This window comes from Schistocerca piceifrons, chromosome 4 (assembly GCF_021461385.2).
Source record: "Schistocerca piceifrons isolate TAMUIC-IGC-003096 chromosome 4, iqSchPice1.1, whole genome shotgun sequence".
NCBI classification, from domain to species: domain Eukaryota; kingdom Metazoa; phylum Arthropoda; class Insecta; order Orthoptera; family Acrididae; genus Schistocerca; species Schistocerca piceifrons.
In genome coordinates, this window is record NC_060141.1 from 57,582,996 (window position 1) to 57,605,436 (window position 22,441).

The 22,441-nt window shown below is 46.1% G+C and overlaps 1 protein-coding gene across 1 annotated transcript in view; it reads right to left on the bottom strand.

Annotated features, from left to right (window-relative positions):
• LOC124795590 (puratrophin-1-like) overlaps positions 1-22,441 on the bottom strand; it is a 1,203,525-nt gene that overhangs the window by 564,788 nt on the left and 616,296 nt on the right. Inside the window, exon 8 of the mRNA XM_047259662.1 lies at positions 2,197-2,435. Within this exon, the coding sequence (XP_047115618.1) occupies positions 2,197-2,435 (239 nt within the window). The remainder of the gene's footprint in view (positions 1-2,196; positions 2,436-22,441) is intronic.

Below are 22,441 nucleotides of genomic sequence, written 5' to 3' on the forward strand. Positions count from 1 at the left end.
CAGCCTACGCAATTATGGAGCCACCATCAGCTTGCACAGTGCCTTGCTGACAACTTGACTGCACGGCTTCGTAGGATCTGCGGCACACTTGAACCTTACCATCAGCTCTTACCAACTGAAATCGGGACTAATCTGACCAGGCTACTGTTTTCCAGTCGTCTGGGGTCCAACCGATGTGGTCACTAGACCAGGTCAGGCGCTGTTGTGCTGTTAGCAAAAGCAGCTGCGGCAGTCGCGTGCTGTTGTAGCCCATTAACACCAGACTTCGCCACGTTGCCCTAATGGATACGTTCGCCGTACGCCCCAGATTGATTTCCGCTGTTATTTCACACAGTGTAGGTTGTTTGTTAGCACTGACAACTATATGCAAACGCCGCTGCTCTCAGTCGTTAAGTGAAGGCCATCGGCCAGTGCGTTATCCGCGGTGAGAGGTAATGCCCGAAATTTAGTATTCTCTGCACGTTCTTGACACAGTGTGTCCCGCAATATTGAATTTCCTAACGATTTCCAAAATGGAATGCCCCTTGCGTCTGGCTCCAACTACCATTCCGCATTCAGAGTCTGTTAATTTCCGCCATGCGTTGAAAACCCTTTCACAAGAATTACCTGGGTACAAATGACAACTCCGGCAGTGCGCTGCCGTTTTACACCTTGTGCACGCGATACCACCGACATCGGTATGTGTGGATATCGCCATCCCACGACTTTTGTCACCTCTGTATATATGCCCCCAGCTTATCCTCCGGTGTCGCGCATTCTATCACTGCAGTCTGCTCGCCAGTCATTGGTCGAAACTGCAGCTAAGTTCTACCACCTCAATGAGCAGCATCATCAACTAGGCGGAGACAGTGGTCCTCAAGCCATCAGCTAGCGCTCATGGTTCTGGGCCTCGAACTGGAACTGCTGAAAATGACGTATCCCAGCCGGTCTCTGAGGGTCCTGGGTCGTCTACACTTACCTCCATTGGACCCTGGGCTGTGTGCACTGTACACTAGCCAAGACAAAAAGCTCGCTGTGCTGCGGAGCTGAAACCAGACTTGAGTCAGTGCCACTATTCTGGCGCCAGATCACTTCGCTGCGTCAGTAGACGTCACCTGCCGCTACCAGTCACTACAGTCGCCACCAGTCCGCCTCCTTAGCTGAGCGGTCAGCGCTTGTAACTGCCGTGCAGTGGGGCCGGTTCGATTCCCGCCGGGTCGGAGATTGTCTCCACTCGGGGACTGGGTGCTGTGCTGTCCCCATCGTCATCGACACGCAAATCACCCAGTGTGGCGTCACTGCAACGACTTACAAATCGGCCGCCGAACTTCCCCAGGTGGGGATATCCGCCCATGAACACCATACGACCAGAAACATCCCCCAGGCTGTTGCTAAGCCATGTCTCGTCAATATCCTTCGTTCCAGGAGTGCTAGTACTGCAAGGTTCGTAGGAGAGCTTCTGTGAAGTTTGGAAGGTAGGAGACGAGGTACTGGCGGAATTAAAGCTATGAGGACGGGGCGCGAGCCGTTCTTTGGTAGCTCAGTTGGTGGAGCACTTGTCCGCGAAAGGCAAAGGTCTCGAGTTCGCGTCTCGGTCCGGCACACAGTTTTAATCTCCCAGGAGGAATTTTCTTACCATATGATCATTTCATTTCATTTCAGTCGGCACCAGGGGCACAGCTGTAACAACAAGCAGAGGAGGACTAACACCGTCACCAAAGTTCATGCTCAGAACAGGCTTTTTTTTCATGAAAATAATTCAGACATTAAGACTAACCCCAGTAGGTTGGTTGGTTTTTTGGGGGAAGAGACCAAACAGCGAGGTCATCGGTCTCATCGGATTAGGGAAGGACAGGGAAGGAAGTCGGCCGTGCCCTTTCAGAGGAACCATCCCAGCATTTGCCTGGAGCGATTTAGGGAAATCACGGAAAACCTAAATCAGGATGGCCGGACGCGGGATTGAACCGTCGTCCTCCCGAATGCGAGTCCAGTGTGCTAACCACTGCGCCACCTCGCTCGGTAACCCCAGTAGGTCCATGCTTTACCAGAACTGTATCGAAACACCTTTTGGGAATCACAGAACGCGACATCATTAATTGCTGCCTTCTGTATCTAGTGTACCAGTAGCGTGCAGCGAATTTCACAACACTGTTCCTTGTCCAGTACACGATCGGGATCGTAGTCTTGTAGTATAAGATACCAGTGTAGGGTACTGACCGGACGTCCTGGGAGGCGGGCAGCCACTGCGCGCGCTGCTGGAGGCGGGTGAGCGCGGCGCCGCCGTCGGCGCGGAGGCGCGCCAGCTCGGGGTCGGCGAGCGCCTTGGCCAGCAGCCGCTGCTGCGCGTGCAGCTGGCGCCGCGACGCCAGCGCCGGGTCGCCCGCGCGCAGCTCCTGCAGCGCCGCCACCAGCCGCCGGCCGCAGCCGTGCGCGAGCGCCGTCAGCGGCTCCAGCTCCTGCGACAGCGACAGCACCGTGTCCGAGAGCTAAGACTAATTCCCACCTAACACAGTCGAGTGGCGGATTTCTCCTAAATTCTCAAATTATGTTATGCTGAAATTAATTACTCCTCACACTGTAAACCTAATTAATGTTTACTATTAAAAACAGTCTTGATCACGATTTATTTAACAAGGTGACCGGTTTCGACCACTACCGTGGTCATCTTCAGACCTATAAGTTGTATACAAAGCTCTAATTAGAGGGCTACATACATTAAACAGAATACATAAAGTTATAAAGCTACACTCCTGGAAATTGAAATAAGAACACCGTGAATTCATTGTCCCAGGAAGGGGAAACTTTATTGACACATTCCTGGGGTCAGATACATCACATGATCACACTGACAGAACCACAGGCACATAGACACAGGCAACAGAGCATGCACAATGTCGGCACTAGTACAGTGTATATCCACCTTTCGCAGCAATGCAGGCTGCTATTCTCCCATGGAGACGATCGTAGAGATGCTGGATGTAGTCCTGTGGAACGGCTTGCCATGCCATTTCCACCTGGCGCCTCAGTTGGACCAGCGTTCGTGCTGGACGTGCAGACCGCGTGAGACGACGCTTCATCCAGTCCCAAACATGCTCAATGGCGGACAGATCCGGAGATCTTGCTGGCCAGGGTAGTTGACTTACACCTTCTAGAGCACGTTGGGTGGCACGGGATACATGCGGACGTGCATTGTCCTGTTGGAACAGCAAGTTCCCTTGCCGGTCTAGGAATGGTAGAACGATGGGTTCGATGACGGTTTGGATGTACCGTGCACTATTCAGTGTCCCCTCGACGATCACCAGTGGTGTACGGCCAGTGTAGGAGATCGCTCCCCACACCATGATGCCGGGTGTTGGCCCTGTGTGCCTCGGTCGTATGCAGTCCTGATTGTGGCGCTCACCTGCACGGCGCCAAACACGCATACGACCATCATTGGCACCAAGGCAGAAGCGACTCTCATCGCTGAAGACGACACGTCTCCATTCGTCCCTCCATTCACGCCTGTCGCGACACCACTGGAGGCGGGCTGTACGATGTTGGGGCGTGAGCGGAAGACGGCCTAACGGTGTGCGGGACCGTAGCCCAGCTTCATGGAGACGGTTGCGAATGGTCCTCGCCGATACCCCAGGAGCAACAGTGTCCCTAATTTGCTGGGAAGTGGCGGTGCGGTCCCCTACGGCACTGCGTAGGATCCTACGGTCTTGGCGTGCATCCGTGCGTCGCTGCGGTCCGGTCCCAGGTCGACGGGCACGTGCACCTTCCGCCGACCACTGGCGACAACATCGATGTACTGTGGAGACCTCACGCCCCACGTGTTGAGCAATTCGGCGGTACGTCCACCCGGCCTCCAGCATGTCCACTATACGCCCTCGCTCAAAGTCCGTCAACTGCACATACGGTTCACGTCCACGCTGTCGCGGCATGCTACCAGTGTTAAAGACTGCGATGGAGCTCCGTATGCCACGGCAAACTGGCTGACACTGACGGCGGCGGTGCACAAATGCTGCGCAGCTAGCGCCATTCGACGGCCAACACCGCGGTCCCTGGTGTGTCCGCTGTGCCGTGCGTGTGATCATTGCTTGTACAGCCCTCTCGCAGTGTCCGGAGCAAGTATGGTGGGTATGACACACCGGTGTCAATGTGTTCTTTTTTCCATTTCCAGGAGTGTATAAAACGTTGAATTACCATTGAGTAGGAACCTCTTTCTGTTGGAGAATCACTACTGGGGAAACCAGTGCACGTCTTACTATATATAATGTAGGCTCCACCCACTTGTGACTGCATGATGTCATTATTAACCAATGAGTTATAAGTCGAATTACAATTTAAAATTTCTTAGTTAAAAGAACATTGTCAAGAATTAGAAATAAATACACACTAAACTTAGCTTGTTAAACAGCTATTGTCAATTAAGAAGCGCTAAAAATATTTAAACATGTAGGAAAATGAACTTCGGTTTGGCAGTACATGGGTTGCCCTCTCCAGGGCTGTCAGTGAACCATTTGGAACCACTGGTTGCTATGATGAAGTTAGACGCCGTTGCAAAGATGAAGCAGCAGGCTTTTTTCACTGAAGTTGTTGTAAAGTCGATAGTCGAACTAGTGGTTGCCATGGTGAGGACAAACGCCAGTGCAAAGATGTGGCAGCAGGCTTCTTTCCAACGAAGTTGTTGCGAAGTAGAATGGCAAAGACTGTGGCGTCAGACGATGTATTATTGAGCAGCAACTTGCCTTTATTGAAACGAAAAGAGTAAGCTACAATAATCTGTAGCTAACATGTATACTAGATGCTGCCCAAATATGATACGAAGTAGTTGTCCGTATATATGAAATATTGTCTATGAAGTTGATATGTAGATTACATGAGCCTTCTTTTCATTTAATGCATTGCTATTCCTCTGTTTATATGCCACTCATATAAGCAAATAAAAATGAAAGAATTTAAAAAATTATAAAATTATGAGCCAGTGTCAAAAATAAAACGATACGAATTAGCAATATGCAGTCTAAAAGCATAAAAGCAAAAATTCTAAAACATATAGCCTGCTGCTTCATCTTTGCAACGGCGTCTAACTTCACCATAGCAACCAGTGGTTCCAAATGGTTCACTGACAGGCCTGGAGAGCGCAACCCATGTACCGCCAAACCGAAGTTCATTTTCCTACATATTTAAATATTTTTAGCGCTTCTTAATTGACAATAACTGTTTAATAAGCTAAGTTTAGTGTGTATTTATTTCTAATTCTTGACAATGTTCTTTTAACTAAGAAATTTTAAATTGTAATTCGACTTATAATGACATCATGCAGTCAGAAGTGGGTGGAGCCTCCATTATATATAGTAAGACGTGCACTGGTTTCTCCAGTAGTGATTCTCCAACAGGAAGAGGTTCCTACTCAATGGTAATTCAACGTTTTATAGCTTTATAACTTTATGTATTCTGTTTAATGTATGTAGCCCTCTAATTAGAGCTTTGTATACAACTTATAGGTCTGAAGATGACCACAGTAGTGGTCGAAACCGGTCACCTTGTTAAATAAATCGTGATCAAGACTGTTTTTAATAGTAATTATTTATAAGACATTGATCACTGCTGTTCCCATAATGCATTCAAAAGTAATTCTAATTAATGTTGATTCCATTTAATAACTGTAAAATAACTGCACTGGAGTATGGAATTTCTAATTATCATATACATACACAAAAACACATGTGTGTCTGTGTGTGTGTGTTTTCCACATATCCTCCTACACCACTGGATCGTTTTCAACCAAACTTAGTACTCATCCAACTTATAATATGGAAAAGAAGTATTGCAGGTGTAACAACCACCTAGCTCCCATACCGCTGTCGGGACATGGCGGAAAGGATTGGTGACCCCTGACATCTAGGCTGTCTTGCAAGACAGACGTTTCATGTGGGTAAAGTGCGCGGCATTTACGACGGCGGCCGAATTTAGGTTCGTTCTGCGCATCTGACGTCACAAAACACAGTCAGCCAACGAACAGAGAACGACAGCTCGACTGCAGTGCAGAGCACAGAGGAGTGTCTTCAGTTTTAGAAACGTTCAGTCATAAATAAAGTAATTGAACAAAAGCAATGTCTTGATAGCAGACTTCCTATAAAAGAAAGTTTGGAAAAAGCATTCTTTATACCAATTGCTTCATATTGTATTAATTAATTAAACCAAACAAGCAATAAGTCTCCTAATTGAGGCGATAGCAAGGAAATTCATTCTCACTAACCGCTTTTTCACAATAAAGAACAGTGGTAATTGTTTATTTCCTATTGCACTGCGCCGAAACGTGAGTAATTCATAGTCATACCAACAATGTTTATCGGTATTTTGCGTGCTTCTTTAAACTCATCCAGGAATTCAATTGAATGACGAGTTGCGGTAGCGTAATGGTTAAGGTGCTGCAGGCATGGTAGCTCAACGTGTTCGGGCAGAGGGTTTAGCTACCCTCTGTAATAAAAAAACTGAGTAAACGGATCAACGAACAACCTGAACGAGTGTCATCGGAAGTCCGCCACGAACTAATTCAACGAACAATATAGAACAAAAAGAGATTTAAAAAAATAAAAAAAAGGTGTTGGGATTCAAAGCAAACGGTTCTTAGTTCAAACCTTATTAGATGCTTAATATTTTCTTTATTTAAAAACAGTATCGAAGTGTCTTACTTCATGAATTTTATTCGTTTGAATGCAATTTTTTGAAATATCTAGTGGCAACTAAAATCGACCATACGGAAAGTATACGCTGTGGACTTTTACCTCTGCAAACTCTTCAAAATTTCGTGCAATGGCTTACCACATTTAATGCTGCACAATAACTGCGTTGAACATCGAAACAAAATTAAGTCATTTATGGAGGGGGGGGGGGGGGGGGGGAAGGTATCAGTCAAGAAGATGTGTAAAAATCAAATTTCTGGGCCAAATAGTTTTTGTGAAATCGAATGATAAGTGTGTCAAAGCAGTCGGAACACCATGTGTCTGCACAGGCGAGCAGTGCAGTGATGACAAAACCGCGCACAGCGCGGAATGCGGGGAGCACGTCTCTGTAGCAGCGAAAGGGTTAACGTGGCCGTGGTGGCTTTACTTCATATACTGCGTCCTCTCCCCTAAACGTAAGTTCGCGAACTATTCTATACTACGACGCTGCTTCTCTTGGCGCGTGCAACTGGCAACGCCGCAATATACCGCGTCTGGGCGGGCATGCGCGAGCCGCCAAGATAAAAGAATTGAACTATAGTATTGGCATATGTTCCAGAGATATATGGGCAAATGGGCACAGCTGAGAAGAGAGAGAGACGACAGAGAGGGGGGGGGGGGGAAGGAGGGGACGAGTACTGAGCGATGGGTTCTGAGATGGAAAGGGGAAGGATGAGATGGACAGATGGAGCTGGGACTAGGAGATTGACAGAGCAAAATGTGGAGGAGGAACTGGAGAGACAGAAAGGAGGAGGAGGACAGACATGGGGGACAACGAGATGGTCACAGAAAGCAAAGGAGGAGATCAACAAAGAGAGGGAGAAGGAGGGGGACATGTAGGAGGCATGAGGAAAATGGAGAGAAGTAGTGGGGAGATGGAAAAGAAACAGAGGGAGGAAGAGATGGACAGGGGGCAGGAGATGGGGCAGAGAGAGTGGGAGGAGTTGGACAGAGGTACAGGGGAGGAGGAGGATATCGACAGAAATAGGGGGAGAAAGAGACGAACAGAGTCAGGCAGAGAATGACATGTACAGAGAGAGGACAGAGGATGAGATGGACAGACAGAGGGAAAGGAAGAGGAGATGGACAGAGATAGGAGAGAGGAGAAAAATATGGACAGAGATATAGGGATGATGAAGTGTAATGCAGCCAAGAAAAATTCCAGTTCATTCCTCCTTTTCTTTCTTAATTTTCCGTCGATATCTTTTCAGTGGAGTGATATATAAATAAATGGTCATTGAGAAGATCTATTCTGCTCATATTACATTAATTTCTCTTCCGTTGCTAAACTGTTGATTCAGATATATGTAACGGAATACGAATAACGAGCAGAAAAATTGCGACTAGAGCGCACATCACACAATATGGAAACAAATTTTTTGTAGTTGAGCGTAATACATCTCCCTTTTCAGAAAGGAGATGTAATAACATTGCCTCAGCTTTGTTTCGGAAAACTGGTTCTATATGTCATGTGAAAAGTAATAATAAGCAATAACTTATGAGTTAGAACGTAAGTCAACAGAAATACATGCTTTTGATTTAGTCAGTGCCTGCCAGAGTCCGAAAGCAAAATAAATTGGGAAATTTTTAATTTATTTCGTCGCGTCTGGTCTGTGTCGCGCGTCGGCTCGCCGCCACATAGTCTCCGCGTACAGCGGAGATGGCTGGCGCAGACGATTCCGTTCCACACCGTGCTGCTGTCGCCGACATCGAAGGGTTAATGAGAAACGCCATGAATGTGGATTTATATCCGAACAGTTATTTGCGAATAAGCCACTCAGAACTTCGCAAGGTACTGAAAGGTAGGCATCTGCCGTCCTTTCTGCCAATGTTTATTTAATTCTCTTCCTGTGGACTTCCTAACTCCCTTCAGACTATGTCGTTCCAGTCTCCTTTTTGGTTTTTCCTCTTGGTCAGCTTATTATTTGTGAATTTTGGAGCTGAATATTTCGCTGTCTTGAACATCTTCTGGTGCAAGTTCTGCCAATTTCTGATCAGTTTTCATCACGCCAGTCAATTTCATCGTGTCCGTTTTCGGTATACTTCTGTTACCAAAGAAATCGACTACTTGTTTTGTACATCTGGCTGGATTCATTCTTTCAATACATTCATGGAATTTGCGATTTTTATTGGCGTATTCGCGTTGATTTGCTGATTGACTCTGAGTCGGCATTCTTCGCCTGCAAATTTTGGGCCTGGAATTTTTCTTACGATTCTGCGTTCTCTTTTCTCAAAGTTTTCAGTGACTATTCTCCTGTTCAAAATTAGCGTTTCTGATCTATACACGCATTCTGGTTTAATGACTGTACTGTAGTGTCTCAGTTTTGTGTGATCACAGATAAATTTTTCGTTGTAGTCATTTTGACGAAGTTGCTATGCAGTTTCCATCTTTTGGCATCTAATTTCGTTTGCACTTGTTGCGGTTCCACTTTGCTGAGTGGTTTCACCGAGATGCGTAAACTGTGAAACTCGTTCAGTTGTGCCACATCTCGTTTCCACGGATGCTTGTTTGCTGCGGGTCGCGTACGCTGTCTATTCAAAAGACACCTAAAGACAGAGTTTTTCTGTACTTTGTTTCGAGAGTACAATCTGATTTTGGACTGATGAAATGTCACGAGTTAATATAGGCAAATGGTCTGATATATATTACGTAGTAAAAACCGTACACTTGCCTTATATCATGTAATTGCTCTGCAATTGATGTCGCTTTCCAACAGATGAAGAGGTGCTATGTATGAGAAATCGGAGCACCCAAAAGTCGAAGCGACCCCTTTCAAGTTAGGGAGAGGAAGGGAGACTAGCCAGTCGTGCGCGTGGGCGTAAGCAGAGAAAGAGACAGAGAGAGAGGGGGGAGGGGGGGAGGGGGGACAATGACGGCACTTTGGGAGGAACCACTAACTTGTACACGTACGTGTTTATTAAGTGTCGCTGGGCACAAAAGGGCCTCGTCGAGGTAATGATTTAAATGAGAGTAATAACGTGCCGCCTAAGGTCGTAAACAGGGGGTGCCGGCACCGCGGCGGCGCAAGTGAAAACGGAGCTCGTTTAGGGCGCAAGTGGAACGGCAGGGGCGTGGCCCGCGGGCCAGGGGGCGGTCACGTGGCCCCGCAGAACACAGTCATCCGGGCACGGCGCTTGACCCTTAATAAGCCCGTCCGTCTGCTCGTCCATCACATTACGGCGTCATTAAGCGCGCGCCACAGAGGACTGCAACCTGCGTTTACGAGATCGCTCCGAGATTTCTCCGGTAATTGCCGATGCTCTGCCTATTCTCTTAGAATCGCACGACGAAAGTCGAGAGGCGATCGCTAAATCTTAGGAAGGAACTACGCTGCTGGGAATAATACAGGATATTGTAAACACATACAATACTTTCAATGTCGATAGCTACACTGCCGGAACAGAAATGTAACACCCTAAAGGACAAGTTCATTCTATCGATAAGTAATGTGACAGGTAGTTCATCATTGTACGAGTATACGGTAAAAAAAATTAGACCAACTGAAACGCTTTTTTCACAGTACAGGCTGTCCAGAAAGTTGCATCAGTACACAAAAAACATAAAATGATATGACTGTATGGCATTGTTGTCCACGAGACCCCGTCCGGGGGACTTCGACCGCCGGGTTGCAAGTCTTATTTCAGGCCGGCCAGAGTGGCCGAGCGATTCTACGCGTTACAGTCTGGAACCGCGCGATTGCTACGGTCGCAGGTTCGAATCCTGCCTCGGGCATGGATGTGTGTGATGTCCTTAGGTTAGTTAGGTTTAAGTAGTTCTAGGTTCTAGGGGACTGATGACCACAGCAGTTAAGTCCCATAGTGCTCAGAGCCATTTTTTTTTCTTATTTCAGGTAACGCCACATCGGGCGACTTCTATAATAGTTATACAAATTAACCCACCACCTTAGTGATTAGTGGGTCTTAATGTTAATACAATATTGTATGTTATCAGCAGCTATTATTGTTATTACAATGTTAAAATATTTATTTATGAGCTACAGACAGTGTGACAAAGTACATGTTAATAGGCAGATTACAATTGTTAATCTATACGCTACCACCTAGTTGTCAATTTTCCTACCTACTTGTTAATTCCTACCTGCGTGCAGCGTTACAGGTGTGTCAGCCTAGATATAAACAAACTTCAAGGCCCTGCTGATCGAGCTAATTCCGATGAGCGTGCCCCTAACACCACGCAGGCCAAAATTGCTTGTCGCTGCAGGTTCCTAATTTAGTATCTACTTCTAATCCTACTAACTACTGTACTAACCTACGTCAAATCCGGTGCTGTCTTAGTCAAGAATAGGTGTACCCCGGTCCCCCTAGTCCTGCACGTGGCGGTCGACTTGCGCGTCTGTGATGATCAGGACAACACAACAGCCTGTCCACGGGCGGAGAAAATCTCCAACCCAGCCGGTAATCGAAGAAGGTCATCGGCATGTAGGCAAGCACGTTACCACTCGCTTAACCAGGCGCACGCATCAACACACAGTGTATTCCCCTCTGGCGGCAACGGAGGTGTGTATTCTTGGGTGCAACCCATTATAAAGGTGCTGGATGACACCTCGCGATAGTGTCCGAAGCGTATTGCGCCTTTTGTTGCGGTTCGGCAATTTTTCTAGCAGGCTCTGGAGAACGAGTAATCGTCCGCTTCACCATGTCCCACAGTTGTTGAACTGGCGACAGATCCGGCTATCTCGCTGGCCCATTCAGTGGTTATACACCACAGAGAAACACGTTACGTCGCAGAAGCTGTTTGTGCACGTGCACTGCCCTGCTGTAAAAGCACATCATCTTCCTGTCGACGAAATGGCAGCATCACGGGGATAACAAAACGTACAATGTAGCGGGCGCTGGTTACTTTACGCTGCAGAAACACCAAATGTGATCGCGAGTTGTTACTGACGGGTCCCCACACAATGGGGTGGGACAAGAATGTCGTGCGTCAGTACACTACAGAATACCCCGGTCAACATGTCTACGCCGTACACGTCGCTCGCATGCACTCAGAACCTCATCTCATCACGGAAGACAATAGAGAGAGATTCCACTCTCTAGTTGACTCTTTTCACAACACCACGTTAGCCGTGTTTGGTGGAGTCATGGCGTCGGTGGTTGCCTGGCTGAAAGCAGACGCGATCTTAGCACTGTTGCAAGCGGACGGTTCCCAATGTCCTCGGTGACAGAGCACGTGCAACACACAACCTTGCCTGGATGCTGTCCGTCGCGGCAACGTTGATCGCACAGTGCATCTATCCTGACGTGCATGTTTAGTACGCGGACGCCCAGATGCTGGTCTACGGGTGCGGGGGTGTTGCACACACCACCGCAGAAGGCAGCGACGCGTCACAGAAATGTTGTGCCAAACACGTGCTCCAATCCCCTTAATGCGTCCATCCTTCTACACCTACATATACATCCATATTCCGCAAGCCACCTGTCGGTATGTGGCGGAGGGTACCTGGACTACCTCGATCGGTTCTCCCTTCTATTCCAGTCGAATTGGTCGTGGAAAGAAAGATTGTCGGTATGCCTCTGTGTGGGCTCTAATCGCTCTTATTTATCCTCATGGTCTCTTCGCGAGATGTACGTAGGAGGGAGCAATATACTGCTTGACTCCTCGGTGAAGGTATGTTCTGGAAACTTCAATAAAAGCCCGTCCAGAGCAACTGAGCGTCTCTCTTGCAGAGTCTTCCACTGGAGTTTATATATCATCTCCGTAACGCTTTCGCGATTACTAAATGATCCTGTAACGAAGCGCGCTGCTCTCCGTTGGATCTTCTCCATCTCTTCTATCAACTCTATCTGGTACGGATCCCACACTGCTGAGCAGTATTCAAGCAGTGGGCGAACAAGTGTACTGTAATTTACTTTCCTTGCTTTCGGACTGCATTTCTTTAGGATTCTTCCAATGAATCTCAGTCTGGCATCTGCTTTACCGACGATTAATTTTATATGGTCATTCCATTTAAAATCACTCCTAATGCCTACTCCCAGATAATTTATGGAATTAACTGCTTCCAGTTGCTGACCTGCTATATAGTAGCTAAATGATAAAGGATCTTTCTTTCTATGTATTCGCAGCACATTGTCGACATTGAGATTCAATTGCCATTCCCTGCACCATGCGTCAATTCTTTGCAGATTCTCCTGCATTTCAGTACAATTTTCCACTGTCACAACCCCACGATATGCTACAGCATCAACCGCAAAAACTCTCAGTGTCTCACGCTTCAGTGGCTGCAAAATACAGCAACTTTCATTTCTGGCTGTGTTAGCACGTTTCTAGACACGGGTAATCCGTGTAAGACACCGGAGAGCAAAGTGCCAAAAGGCCCGACAGAGATCCAGCGAGCAGTCGCAAGAAATCAATCAAAAAATCCTTAAGGGGCTCCGGAAAGGCTCAAAATCATGAAAAGTTCAATTTTTACTTTTTTGCGTTTTCTGAATCTGCTGACTATTACCTTTTAAGAGATATATAATTTATTCAATTCCGAAGACTACAACTATTTTTAAAAAAATTTTGAAATGTGTTCTACATGGGCGTGACCCACTGTGGCGCTGTTAAACTGCTGTCAAATGGTGTTATTATTAACGTCCGTGTTCATCAGGTACATTTTAGTGATGTGAGATAAAGTATGTGTTGTGGCTAACCTGTGATGGTTCAATATATATCGCTGGTGTGATTGTCGATTGTTTCATGTTTATTTACTCTGTCGTTATCTCGAAAATATTCGTAATTAATTCTGTTTCTTGAGTCTCTGTTTTGTTGAAGTATAATAATGAGTAAAAGTAAAGTTATCAGAAATCCTTTGAAGGCTTTTAAGAAAAGGAGAAATGTTGGAAAGCCAAAGGTATGTGTTATTACTGTAAACAATAAAGACGATAACCAAGTGAGTGAACCTAGCCTCTCAAGTACACCTGCCCATAGCAGTCAAAGTGGGAAAGAAAATACTTCACAGAAGAAGCTTGGTTCAATGAGTGAAAACTATGAATGTTTTATGGGCGAATAGGATGTGAATGAAATATTTGATATGTCGGTTCTCAAAGGAATTTTTTCAAACTGTGCAAGATGTATTCATTGTAGTGAAGTTGGTCTGGAACTGTTCATAATAAAGCACGTAGGACTTGCTAGTGAAATACAACTGAAATGTGATAAGTGATCATACATGACCACCTTTTGGAACAGTGTTGCAGTAACTGCAACTGAAGAAAATGGTAGCAAAATCTACGAACACAACAACGAGCGATGCTTGCTTTAGACAAGGAACGCCTTCGGGCTGCAGACAGGACTGTAAAGAGTCTAGAAATACAAGTAAGAGTAAACAGGAGGAGGAACAAGAGGAAGCTGGAGGAGGAGTTTGCAGAGGATGAAGATAATCCATCCTATGGACCTGGAATACACTAAAAAGTTAATCCAATCTTTGTCGCTCGATTCCCAAAACTTTTATTTTCTTATACTAATTACATGTTTTCTAAGGATCTTCCAAACATATTTGTTTCAAACTTTCAGTAAATGTTACACAGTACCTTCTGCATAATTTAACACAGCCTTTTTCCAAAAAACTGTATATTTTTGAATATATAAATAAAAAATTGCAAAAAAATGTTGTGAATTTTCATTACAATTGAAAAAAAATCATCTTTAATAAATGAACTAAAATTTTGTAAAATACCTGTGTTAAATTGAAGCCCATGTTCCAATAAATAATCTGTAAAAAGTTCAACTTTCTACCTCAAATACTTTGTGAGGAAAGATGTAATTTATAAGCGTTATTTTAACATTGCAAGTATAGGGCGTTCCGGAGCCCCTTAAGCGGCGCCAAAGAGAGAAAAGGCAGGAAGTGTGTCATTGTGCAGAAATTGGCAGGGTATCTGGACTTTCCAAAACGTGAATGAGAACGCGTGTAGCCGCAGAAGCGATGCGAGTGGTTTAGTGCGGCCCTTTTTTGCGTTTGGGTGCCGTGTCGCTGGCGAGGTGCGGTGCGAGATGAAAGACGACGGCGGCGGGGTACGTCTGCGCTAACGGCGGCAAGTGGCGACGCGGCCGCCGACGCCGCCCCCGCGCACTGGACCGAGACGGCGCGGCCGCGGGGCCCGCGAGAAAGCAGCCGTAATGGCCCGCGATTAAGCGCGGGGTTGGCAGGTGGCCGCCTGCACGCGGCTCCGCCCAACTGGGCCGGCCGCTCCGCGGGCTGCGGGCGCGTCGCATCTGCTGATTAACGAGCTGCGAGCACCTAATTGAAAAACCGTATCGCAGGACCGATACGCCCGCGGGTGCCGAACGATGCTTTCCTTCCGAGAACTCGGGAGCTCACTGGGCAAGCACCGCCTCTCTGGTCTCACGGTTAGCACACTAGACAGCTGAAGCTCAGGTTCCAGAAAAGACGGATATCTGTCGAGAATGTTCCACCTTCTTGTCTCAGAACCAGTACACCATCTCAAGGTGAAAACCGGTTCATGGAACTAGTAGCTATTTCAAAGAAGTGACTGGTTGGAGTTTTATGTACACTACTGGCCATTAAAATTGCTGCACCACGAAGACGACGTGCTACAGACGCGAAATTTTACAGTCAGGAAGAACAAGCTGTGATATGCAAATGATTAGCTTTTCAGAGCATTCACCCAAGGTTGGCGCAGGTGGCGACACCTACAACGTGCTGACATGAGGAAAGTTTCCAACCGATTTCTCATACACAATCAGCAGTTGACCATGCCTCGTGTAAGGAGGAGAAATGCGCACCATCACGATTCCGACTTTGATAAAGGTCGGATTGTAGCCTATCGCGATTGCGGTTTATCCTATCGCGACATTGCTGCTCGCGTTGGTCGAGATCCAATGACTGTTAGGAGAATGTGGAATCGGTGGGTTCAGGAGGGTAGTACGGAACGCCGTGCTGGATCCCAACGGCCTCGTATCACTAGCAGTCGAGATGACAGGCATCTTATCCGCATGGCTGTAACGGATCGTGCAGCCATGTCTCAATCCCTGAGTCAACAGATGGGGACGTTTGCAAGACAACAACCATCTGCACGAACAGTTCGACGACGCTTGCAGCAGCATGGACTATCAGCTCGGAGATTGTGGCTGCAGTTACCCTTGACGCTGCATCACAGACAGGAGGGCCTGCGATGGTGTACTCAACGACGGACCTGGTTGCACGAATGGCAAAACGTCCACGTTCTGTTTACAGCATCGTGATGGTCGCATCCATGTTTGGCGACATCGCGGTGAACCCACGTTGCAAGCGTGTATTCGTCATCGTCATACTGGCGTATCACACACACACCCGACGTGATGGTATGGGGTGCCATTGGTTACACGTCTCGGTCATCTCTTGTTCGCATTGACCGCACTTTGAACAGTGGACGTTACATTTCAGATGTGTTACGACCCGTGGCTCTACCCTTCATTCGATCGCTTTGAAACCGTACATTTCAACAGGATAATGCACGACCGCATGTTGCACGTCCTGTACGGGCCTTTCTGGATACAGAAAATGTTGGACTGCTGCCCTGGTCAGCACATTCTCCAGACCTCTCACCAATAGAAAAGGTCTGGTCAATGGTGGCCGAGCAACTGGCTCGTCACAATACGCTAGTCACTACTCTTGATGAACTGTGGTATCGTGTTGAAGTTGCACGGGCAGCTCTACCTGTAAACGCCATCCGAGCTCTGTTTGACTCAATGCCCAGGCGTATCAAGGCCATTATTACGGCCAGAGGTGGTTGTTCTGGGTACTGATTTCACAGGATTTATGCACCCAAATTGCGTGCCCGACCGAGACTCGAACTCGGGACAAGTGCACTTGCCCGCGAAAGGCAAAGGTCCCGAGCTCGAGCCTCGGCCCCGCACACAAGTCCCATAGTGCTCAGATCCATTTGAACCATATTTGTCTAATGAATACCCGTTTATCATCTGCATTTCTTCTTGGTGTAGCATTTTTAATGGCCAGCAGTGTATTTACGTTAAACAGACAGTCACGGGTTCTTAAATATTCGTAATGGACAACCTAAATCTAATTTAATATTTCTAGTAGCAGCCATAACCATATTACAAACCGCTCACGGAGTGAGACTACGCGGTTTGGGGCCGTTACAGAAAGAAGACACTTTTAACGTGATCGTCCGTAATGTTTATTTCTCCGGGAAACCGAAGCAGCACAGCCTTGGTGTACCATCATGCTAATTTGTGATACACAGTCTTCCATAAAGATTCATCATAATTTACAAGACTACATCCGCCCCAGGGATGAAGATAGAAACTTCGTGTGAATTTTAACGTATGCATCCAAACTAAAAGCTCACCTTGGCAACAGATGTACGAGGGACGTTCAGTAAGTAATGCAGCACATTTTCTCCTGCAGGAAGGTTGGTTTTGTTCAGCATTCCAATACACCATATTAATCCCCTATCCTTTAGGCAACAAACCCCCATTTTTCAACGTAATCTCCAGACAGTGCGACGGCCTTACGAAACCTTACTGGCAGGGCCCATATGCCTGCACAGTACGGCTCTAATGGTCGACGTCAGAGTCAACGTACTGCTGCATCAGCAACCTACCCTCACCAACAGAGACGTCCAGTTGAAGAGCAACGTGTTTGACTGTGATCCATGGATCACCTCAAATGAGAGTGTCCGCACGTCCCAACACTGTGGGAGACACAGCTGTGTGTGGCAGGTCGGCATGCGGGAGATCCGACAGGTTTTTGCGCGACTTTATTGCAATGATGGCAGAGGCCTTGCCCAACGACTCAGCGGGTTTTTGTTCACTGCCAGTATCTACGAGCAAACAGTTACAACTGCGTCAGTGCTATTGGCAACGCTATCCCTCCCCCCCCCCCCCTCCCGCATTCTTCATCTTCACTACAGTGTTCTTTAAAGACCATTTCATAAAGGCATAAAGGGAGACTACGGTAGCAGGTTCGAATCCTGCCTCGGGCATGGATGTGTGTGATGGTTAGTTAGATTTAAGTAGTTCTAAGTTCTAAGGGACTGATGGCCTTAGAAGTTAAGTCCCATAGTGCTCAGAGCCATTTGAACCATAAAGGGAGGGGCGCCAATGTGTATTGGCACTGCACATCCATCTGGCTGGATGACTGGGTCGTCGTTCCTAACTTTTATAAAACACTTTCACAGCCACGTTAAGTCTGCACCCGAACATTCCTGCCTTTTGATGTTTGACACTCACGATTCACACTTGTCCATACAGGTGTTAAACTTCTGTAAAGACAATGGAGTTGTTTTTCTGTCTTTCCCTCCCCATACGTCTCTCCGCCTCCAGCCCTTGACATATCTGTTTATGAACCATTCAAGAAATACTACTTTACAGCTGTAGACAACTGGCTAATTATCAATCCTGTAAAAACTGTAACAAATTATGACATTCTTAATCTTGTAAATAGTGCCTTTGGAAATGTTATGACACCAAATAATATTGTGGCAGGATTCAAAGCTTCAGGGATCATGCCGTATAAACCAAATATTTTTAAGGACGAACATTTTTTGTCAACCTTTGTAACTAATCGTCAGCTTTATACAACGCCAGAAGACCAACAACCTCCTACGTTAGCAGGAGACCAACAGCCTTCTAGATCTGCGGGAGTACATCAGCGTTCTTCATCCGCAGAAGTCAATCAGCCTTCTACATTAGGAGGCGTTCAACATCCTTCTACATCGGTATTAGCCGACATCACTGAAAAGGTATCACCACTTGTAACTGCTGGCCTTGGAGCTATCTCTCCCATTGTTACGCCAGAACAAATTCGCCCTCTACCAAAAGCAGGAGAACGTAAAACAAGCGGTTAAGGCAAGCAAACCTCTTTAAGTCCTGTATTCTTACAGATACTCCTATAAAAAATAAAACAGAGCAAGGTACAAAGGAGAGGGAGAGAAAGAAGTTCATTAAAGACAGAGAAAGGCAATTTAAAACTAATAAAGTTATTTGATTGCGAACAAAACAAACAGCTCGACAAACCAAGGAAACAAGATGAAAAGAGAGTCAAACCTAAAAAGAAGAAACATGAATCTTACTCTGACAAAGACAATTTTTGTTTGGTGTGTCTTAAAACTTATTCGTCATCCAAACCGGGTCAAGGCTGGATCCAATGTGTTCCCTGCAAGACGTGGGCACACATAGCTTTCAGAGGACAGCTTTTTTTTACACTTGTATCAACTGCCAATCGGACCCATGTTTCTCTTCAGAATCGGAATGACTTGCCACCACTAAGGGCCTGTGAGGCTAACTGAAACTACTTTATAATCTTATGTTTAAACGTTGTTTAAATAAATCAGGTTACCTTCCATTCGGAAAGCGGTTGCACTCTGCGACTGTTATATCGACTTGTAATTATAGATTGCAGCAATAAGTCGTCCTTTTTAAATTTTATTATGCAGATCTAGATTTCGGCTAGAAGCTAGCCATTGTCAATGCACTATTATTTTCGCTCAATACATGTCAGTCCCTGTTGATCGTGCTTCACCCACAGTTCAAAAACGGCTCTGAGCACTATGGGACTTAACATCTATGGTCATCAGTCCCCTGGAACTTAGAACTACTTAAACCTAACTAACCTAAGGACATCACACAACACCCAGTCATCACGAGGCAGACAAAATCTCTGACCCCGCCGGGAATCGAACCCGGGAATCACCCACAGTTCATTGAGTATTCATTACATGTATTGAGCGAAAATATTAGTGTATTGAGAATGGCTGTCTTCTAGCCGAAATCTAGATCTGCATAACAAAATTTAAAAACGACGACTGATTGCTGCAATCTATAATTTACAGGTTTAAAAAAATGTTAGTTTTTGTAAAACTAAGAAATTTATTAGAACAATGTAAAAATCGATTATATTCACTTTAAAATTTATCTTTAGACCATTAGTTTTTGGTTTTAATATGTTTGCATATTTTAAAACAATAAAACCCTTTCAAAATACATGTTTTTGTTACTATTATCCTGAATTCTGACACCGTACCAGCTTCTCAAAGGCGTACCAGCTTGACCCATAACTGTATCAGTTTGACCCAGACTGGGTTAATTTGATACATCAGGTAAAGTTTACAAAATACTTTTAGACACCGCAAATTTATTTTTATAAAGCATTGAAATGTACCAACTGATAGCGAAATAGTTATAGTACCTTATTACGTTGCATTTGTTTCAGTGCAATTGTAGAGAAAAAATACAGATACCAGAAAGTAAACAGCGTATCAACTAGACCCGGGCCCGCATCTCGTGGTCGTGCGGTAGCGTTCTCGCTTCCCACGCCCGGGTTCCCGGGTTCGATTCCCGGCGGGGTCAGGGATTTTCTCTGCCTCGTGATGGCTGGGTGTTGTATGCTGTCCTTAGGTTAGTTAGGTTTAAGTAGTTCTAAGTTCTAGGGGACTGATGACCATAGATGTTAAGTCCCATAGTGCTCAGATCCATTTGAACCATTTTTTTGAACTAGACCCGGTCTCCCCTAACCACAGACATGCTTGTTACAGTACGACAGTAGTTGCACTATCGTCCGCATGTTTGACGTGTGTCCGATGGAGATGTAATATGCCGGTCTTTCTTTCTCTTGGTTTCGAATGCATAACCAAAAACGGCGACCTATCTTTCAGACATAAAGACTGTGTGTCCTTGTCTTTAATGGCATCAGTCTCCAACCCCGCAGTACCAGATCGCGCCTGACGTCCCATTTCGAAGCAACAGCATGATAAGAACACAGTTCACGGCGCCTCAGTTGATAGTACGGTACGTCGTTCACTAGACAGACTGGGTTCACTTCCCAGCCCAGCATCTGTCACAATGGTTCCTTCCAGTAACACTCCATTAGCGAATAAACGTTTCACACCGAATGAAGAAGACGTTTAGACACGCACCGTAGACCTATGCAGGAGGGCGCGTTTACTACGATGTCGAACAGCTGACGAATCCCGTTAGATGACAGATTTTACTGTGCACCACTTGCCATCTCACGCTGACAGTTACCGTTGAACAAACGTCTGTAATCTGTGTGTGCTTGAAAATTCAACAGCGGCTTTCGAATTTAAGCACTGCGGACACAACGAAAAATTTCAGAGGGGAGACATTAACGAATCTCTTGTTCGAAGAAACGGATTTCAACTCCACCCCTCGGCACAACGAGACGCCAAAACAATGTAATTTAAGCGATTGTGTTGCTGCCAAACGACAAGAACAATGGCCACTTGGGCGAGCGCTAAGTACCTTTAAAACACTGGGCGGTAATGAACCGGTACAAGTACTCTCCAGTGATTAGCTACGTGCCTTTCCAGCGCCATCTGCTGTCACACAATGGCACGCCACGAGCGGCGGCGTTCTGTCCCTTCCGGTCGGGTTGCTGCGTGCGGCGGGCAGCCAAACGACGGTTGTTAGACGAAGGATGGTTCTCACTTCTTCTTACTGTAACTCTCAATTCCTTTATTTTGTTCTACCATCGATTAAAGAAATGCCTTCTTTTTTTCTCCCCATTTTATGCCTCGTATCGTACTAAGCGAATTGATGGTCTTTCTGCACCGACAGAACTGAAGTGACCTAATAAGAACATGTTACGAAACTTCGTTACGCAACTGTAAATACCGACAATAGAGCCCGCTGTCGTATTTTGTAACTCTACTAAATCTTAAAACTTATTACGCTATTTCGAATCTACTGTCGGCCGCGGTGGCCGAGCGGTTCTAGGCGCTTCAGTCCGGAACCGCGCGACAGCTACGGTCGCAGGTTCGAATCCTGTCTCGGGCATGGTTGTGTGTGGTGTCCTTAGGTTAGTTAGGTTTCAGTAGTTCTAAGTTCTATGGGACTGATGACCTCAGACGTTAAGTCCCACAGTGCTCAGAGCCATTTGCACCATTTTCTTGCGAATCTACATAGACAAAGGGATAACCAGATAGAATTGATACTTCCTAAGTCTATCTAGAACAGGACCCATGAACAAAGTCTTCTCGAAATGTAAGCAGTGTCATTTCAGATGTTTCACATGAATGAGAAAGAGTAGCAGAAAGACAATGACGGGTGACAAAGAAAAATAGGCTCAGAGAATGAGATTTTCACTCTGCAGCAAAGTGTGTGCTGATATGAAACTTCCTGGCAAAATAGAATTGTGTGCGGGACCGAGACTCGAGCTCGGGACCTTTGCCTTTCGCTGGCAAGTGCACTTGTCCCGAGTTAGAGTCTCGGTCGGGCACACAGTTTTAATTTGTCAGGAAGTTTCTTAGGCTCAGAGAGTTTACAACCTATTTCCAGATAAAATGAGAGAGAGAAAGGAAGCAAAAGTACCACGAAGGAATTATGCGAATGGCATGGAAATCGGTAGCTTTGACGGACACGTGCAGTTAAGCAAATGATGATAATTTCAGAAAATTTGGATGCTTTATTCAAGAGAAAGAGCTTCCTGAATAAAGCACGTAAATAACGTGTTGGTTCAACTTTGGCCCCTGTGCAATGAGTTATTCCTCTTAGCACTCGTTAATAGGCGTGTTTTATGTCTTCCAGAGGGATATCGTCCCCAATAATGTCGAAGTGACGTGTCAGAGCATCAAAATCCCAAGCTGGTTGGAGCAGCTTGCCCATTTAATGGTTCAAACATTTTCAGTTGGGGAGGGATCCGGTGACATTGCTGGCCAACGTAGGATTTGGCAGACACGAAGGTAAGCGGTAGAAACTCTCGCCGTGTGTGGGAGGACATCGCGTTGCTGAAATGTAAGCCCATGATGGTCTGCCATGAAGGGCAACTAAACGG